The sequence below is a fragment of the Papaver somniferum genome, chromosome 5, assembly GCF_003573695.1.
Source record: "Papaver somniferum cultivar HN1 chromosome 5, ASM357369v1, whole genome shotgun sequence".
NCBI lineage: Eukaryota > Viridiplantae > Streptophyta > Magnoliopsida > Ranunculales > Papaveraceae > Papaver > Papaver somniferum.
The window spans coordinates 34,999,476-35,005,575 of record NC_039362.1 but is presented as its reverse complement, the minus strand read 5'-3'; the positions used below and the strand labels follow the sequence as shown (position 1 = coordinate 35,005,575).

Sequence of the window (6,100 nt, the reverse complement as noted above, 5' to 3'; positions counted from 1 at the left end):
CAGATTGGGAAAATAGAGAGAATGACGAAGAGATATCTTAATTTTTTTTCTTTCTAATCAATACATATTAATTAGTTATTAAGCGAATAAAGTCCCGTTAACTATCAATTAATGCATATATATATAATAATGACACATGGCATCTGTTGATAGACTGGGACAGAGGGACAGGCACTCTACGGGCACAGAGGATCTGCTCCCATTCACTCGTGCCAAATGCTTTAAACATATCAGTTTTTAGACCCGTAATACCTTTCTTAGACTTGGATCAAGAAATCCCATCCATACCATATATTAAAATCTTACTGGCCGTTAGATTTTAGGGAACAAAATGTCTTTGGATTTCTGTAGTCCCCACACAAAATCCAAGTTGGAGTGGATAGGGTGCATGGTCACCACTCGGTTCAAGTTTTCAACTTGTAATATTTCATTGCTGTTTCTTTTCATTATCCATTCATTCATATCAATTTTTTCTGCTTCCATCTCATCTTCGTTACATTTGAGCTTCCATGGCAACTATCTCTGCTACTTCGGTTAGGTTTGGGTCTTCACTTAAACTGTCCTCCAGGACTGGGCAGGTAACATTTTACTCTTGTGTAATTTTAATTTAGATTTATTGGAGTTGGAGAATATCCTTAGAATGGTAATGCATTCTCGATTATGTTTAATTTTTTCTTGTATTTGGTTAGTAGTAACATTAGGTGTAAAATGTAAATGTGTCATCGAGTCACATGACATTGAACAATCTTGAAGCCTCATTAGTTGGATGTATATTTTCTTAAGTTAAAGAGTGGGACTGTCATCTATCCATGTAGTGGCCACGAATGACAAGAGCTAGTATCCCAGGTATCAAGTACTATGTTTCTTGCCTCTATATAGGTTGCAAGTTTGTGAAATCCGAGGAGAGCATGTAATTTTCGCGTATTGATTCTACTATGCCGCAACATTGTGAATCAGATCCGCTGTTGTTTAGCTTTGTTGACGCGTATACTAATTATGCAATTACCCTGGTTGCAATCTATATAGCTTGTTTGACAAACATGTACGCTAGGTCACTTAAAATGCTAATGTTGTGCAGGTAACTGGAAGGTCCATCACAAGTGTTGTCTCTGTTGGCTGGGCAAAGAATGGCTTTCCTTCGTTGAGGAGCTCATCTTTCCGTGTCTCTTGTGCGGTATTCGCCGACCACTTTCAGCTTTTCATCTCCATTCTTCTTCTCTTTTTACACACGTTCTTTAAACTTACCTACCAAGTACCAAAGGTCATTTATGAGAGTAATGTTTGTGCACTGGAGAATTTTTTACTAAACGTCACTACAACTGCATGAATTGACAGGCGAAACCCGAGACAGTACAAAAGGTTTGTGAGATTGTGAGAAAGCAACTGGTGTTGTCTCCCGAGACTGAGCTCACCCCTGAGTCCAAGTTTTCTGCCCTTGGTGCCGATTCTCTTGACACGGTATGCTACATGGTTTGATTGTTTTTTTTGAAAACAAAATATGAGAAAGAGAATTGGCAATACAAATCACTTGTGTTTTAAGATGGCGCGGGATCAAATGTGACAATGTGGATTGTTAATATTTGCAGGTAGAAATAGTGATGGGACTAGAGGAGGAGTTCGATATCAGTGTTGAAGAAGATAACTCACAGAACATTACAACTGTTCAAGAAGCCGCTGACTTGATAGAAAGCATTATCCAGAAGAAGGGCGAAGCATAGAGGAGATACAGAGAGAGCGTGTATTAGAAGTAGCGAGAGAAGACTGAGGTTTCGAACGGGTAAGATGCATTATTATGTGCATGTGCTTGGTGTGTCGTTTTGATAATTTGTAATGTTTTGACAAATTGAATTGCATTCTTTTTCCAACCTTGCGGATTTAAGTGTGAAATGAAATTAATGAAGATTGAATTGGATTAAGTTAAGATGCAAGAGCTTTTTAAGTTTTTTTTTTTAAGATCATCTTCGCAACCATGACAACTAAACAGAGCGGTTAATAACATTAGAGTCATCAATCAACAATCATACAGCTGTCGCAAAACCCATAAAACTTCACAGCGAAGCTATTACTATTTCAACAAAGATGCATGATATCCTCCTTTTGGTTCTGCCTCCCCTCCTCCCTTTTACAAAGTTATATTTATATGGCACAGTTTTGAGTCACTCTCCATTTCAAGTAGAGCTGGCAAACGAGCGGTTCAAGTAGAGCTGGCAAACGAGCGGGCTGGGGCTGGCTTGTTACGGATTACACGGATTCGGGTTAACACGAGCCAAAACCTGCGGGTTGAAATTCTTCACGGGTGATCATTTCTTCAACCCGCGCCCGTAACGGGTAAAGCTTCCGGGTTTACAGGTTACCCGCTCGTTTAATTAAAAATAAAATTTAAATTTAATAAACTTAATTTGTGACAAATTGCAAGATGTAAATTAATTACAAGAATTAATCTAAAACATATATGGAGAATAAAAACAATTTTTCCACTTGAGTTCTTCAACGTCTCCGGACTCACCACCATGATCCATGATAAACCCATTTCTCAACTGCCTCCATCTTCTTCCATCAAACAACGATAACCAAGCTCAACCATTTCCTCTTGTTTACTGTCATCAACCGTCTCTAACCATCAGTGCCTTGAGCATTACCACTAGGTTGGTTACAACCTCCAATTACTTAAATCAATTCATCTCAAAAGTCCTACAAAAATCAATTCAATCAGAAATTGAGACTTATCCCTATGATTTCCGCCCCTAAATTCTTCAACCTCAATTTTTACTCTGCATCAAATTCTCAATTCGACATAATCCAACAAAATATCTAAAAATTCACAAAAAAACAGAACTCCCCTAAATAACAATTTCCTCAAATCCACAAATTTTATTCAATTCAATATAAACCACTAGTTTTCAATCAATCGAATGATTCCAACCAACCAAACTCTCCGGGTCATTTACACAAACATCCGTTGTACAAAAACTGGTGCTTTCCTGTAGAAGAGTGAAAACAGAAAATTAAACACCAAATACAATAAATTGAAGAACAATCATAGAAGTAATCAATTATAAACATAAGAATCTCGAGAAGATCTGTGAACCAGTTACCGTTTTCAGTTGTTTGAATGATTTTTCATTACAACTGCATGCATCCCTGTCCGCTGATTCATCGGTAGGCTGTAGCAGCAACAAACCCAAACTTCTTCATCCCTTCTCTGTAAATCCAACGGAAATTCAAATAATAATCAAAACCCTATAATTCCATAATCCAAAGTTCCAAACCCCTAACAGTAAACTCTACTTTCTTCTCAGATTCGCTTTACTATCTCACAGTCACAGATCCACCTTGAACCGAGTTCAAAATCAAACTTTAGATCAACTCTTACAGTCGATCTGATTATCTTCAACCTCTAGGGAGCACTAGCAAAACCCTGTGAAGTGTGGAACAAAGATGGAGGCGGTGAAGAGACAGTGGATAAGAAAGAAAAGAGGAAGAAGAAATGAAATCTTCCTTAGGGTTTTTGGCTTTTATATCTTAAACAAACGAACGTGATTAATCCAAGATAATCTAACGGTAGAAATTAAGTGAAACTCATTACTGTATACGGATTACGGGTTAAATCCGCGGATTTACGGTCCGGTCCGGGTTAACCCGTTTTTCCACAAGCCATCATTTCTCCAACCCTAACCCGGCTTGTTTAGAAACCAGCCGAGTCGGGCACGGACTTTTTGCGGGCCGGTCCGAGCTAACCCGCGGGTTTTGGCTTGTTTTCCAGCTCTAATTTCAAGCTTTTAAATCTTGAGTCTCCAAGCCAATTGGGAAATCTTCTAGGATAGCCCATAATTCTGCCGTACTGCTGCCATTGCCGTCAAAGTGCTTTGCGAACCATCTTTGGAACCTCCAGAAATCCAACCATTATAGAGTACCCCCGGTCATTATCCTTGGTGATTTCTGGCTCTGATGGCATCCAAAGTAATCTTTATAGCCCAATTCACAATTTTTAAAAACAAATTTCCTTTATACTCCTTCCATCCCAAATCGATTGGTTTTAAATTTTGTCCCACAAATAAATGAGCGATCTCACTAATCAAAGGATATTTTTAAAACTACCAATTTAATTGATTATTGTTATTATAAGAAATATGTATAATTTGATAACCATGTTTATATTCGTTATGTCGGTGTTTTAAAATGTTTTTCATTAGTATAATAAAGTTTATGAAAAACCGTGGTATATTTGAAGAAACAAATCATTTCCAAATTTTACTAGTTAACATCCATAAGGGTATAATTGTAAAAAAAAACTTAAACATACTCCTCTCATTGCTTTAATAATTGTGCAAACTACAAATAGCTCAATTAATTTGGGACGGAGGGAATATTTAATATATATATATAAAGTATTTTTTTCTTTTGAAACTTGAAGGATGACTTGATTAAGAATCAGTGTTTACAATAGATGTATCCTTCTGTAATTGATCAATGATACAGATTGGAGGAGTTGATAACCAAACAGTACTTAGTCTGTCAATTCTTGCTAACTTAGACAAGATATCAGCTACCTTATTCTTTTCTTTTGGCATATAGTTACAATGCCAAGAGCTAAAACGAGAAAATAAACTTTTGATATCTAACACCATATTTCGAAGTCTCCAATCTATGTTGGTCGAGTCTTTATTAACTGCATCAGCTACTAATCTTGAATCCATTTCAAACTCCACTATGTCTAAGTGTAGATCCTTGGCCCACAGAGTTGCTTCGCATAGACCTAGACATTTATCTTGCTCCGGACTCCCCACATAAGTCAAATGGATGTACTTTGCTCCCTGTTATTCGCCTGTAAAATCACGCAAAATTAGACCAACTCCACCTGTATTAATCAAGTCATTGAAGATCCTACTCACTGCATTCTGGATTGTCAATCCTCGAGACTAGTTTGGTTTGCTACCTCTGATTTACGTACATATAATCAGACTAACTTGAAAGACTAGTTTTGCTCATGGTTTGATAAGCCGATATCTCATCAAGACATCCAGAGTCTTCATTCTGAATAATATGATGCAGTTTATCTCTTATAAGAAGGATATAGTTTACACATTTCTAAATAAACAAATTAATCCTTGGCAGGAGAGGGAGCTTTCACGGTTTCTTGAAAATGTTGTGCATTCTCTGACCAACTGAATCATTTCCATTCTTTTCCTCCATCATTTTCCAATAGGCTGACATAACTGAAAAAGAACCATTCTTATCAAGAGTCCAGACCAGCTTATCTTCATGATTGTGATGAATTTTTATTTTTTGGGTTAGTTTTGCAACTGGGATTTCAAAGAAAGAAAAGATGAGATTGATATTCCATCCACCGGGTTCTGTATCCAAAAGTTGGTAGACATAAGAGAAGTTCATATAATAACTTGCACCACTTTTTGGGGTTGGTGGCATATCTAGACCTTCAATCCATCTGTACTTCCATATCATAATTTATTTCCATTTCATAGAGACCAAAAACTGAATCTTTTAATAAAATGAAGTTCAGAACTAATACTCCTCCAAGACCAAGTAGAATTATTATTTTTCTGAATGTTCAAGACTTGCCCATCTGGAAAATATTTAGCTTTGAGAGATTTTACACAAATTGAAGAATCATCAGAGCATACTTCCAAGCAGATTTTGCTAGTAAAGCTTTATTGAAGACTTCAAGATCCCTAAAACCCAAATCTCCTTCTTCCTTGGGTTTGTTAACACTTTTCCTGGTCGTTATGAAATGTTTTCCTCTATTCAATTTCTTGTTTCTCCAGTATTTTTGTTGAGTTGTATTCATCTTAGTCATGGTGCTGTCTGGTAGTTTAAAACTGATCATATGATGAACATGAAGTACATTTGTAACATTCCTAATTATCACGGACCTTCCTGCTTTAGAAATATTTGTACCTGACCGTCTTGAAAGCCTTGTTTCCATGTTTTGGATGAGAATAGAAAGGAATCTTCTTATTGTGACCAACATAAAACGGCAAACCCAAATATTTTTTCTTAGAAATATCAAGCTGCCTGACTTGAAGGATACCACTTATGGTTTGACAATTGGAATGGCTCATGTTTTTACTGAGAAACACAA

General features: G+C 36.7%; 1 protein-coding gene across 1 annotated transcript; it reads left to right on the top strand.

Annotated features, from left to right (window-relative positions):
• Positions 1-428: 428 nt before the first annotated feature.
• On the top strand, positions 429-1,928 carry LOC113281369 (acyl carrier protein 4, chloroplastic-like). Its single transcript, XM_026530081.1, has 4 exons — positions 429-578; positions 1,079-1,174; positions 1,336-1,458; positions 1,587-1,928. The coding sequence occupies exons 1-4, from the start codon at positions 510-512 to the stop codon at positions 1,716-1,718; spliced, it is 420 nt and encodes a 139-aa protein (XP_026385866.1). The 5' UTR covers positions 429-509; the 3' UTR covers positions 1,719-1,928.
• The last annotated feature ends 4,172 nt before the right edge of the window (positions 1,929-6,100 follow it).

Coding starts and splice junctions, on each gene's coding strand:
- LOC113281369 (XM_026530081.1), top strand. CDS start 510: ATGGCAACTATCTCTGCTACTTCGGTTAGGTTTGGGTCTTCACTTAAA. Junction 579..1,078: donor TGTCCTCCAGGACTGGGCAG/GTAACATTTTAC, acceptor AATGTTGTGCAG/GTAACTGGAAGGTCCATCAC. Junction 1,175..1,335: donor CTTTCCGTGTCTCTTGTGCG/GTATTCGCCGAC, acceptor ATGAATTGACAG/GCGAAACCCGAGACAGTACA.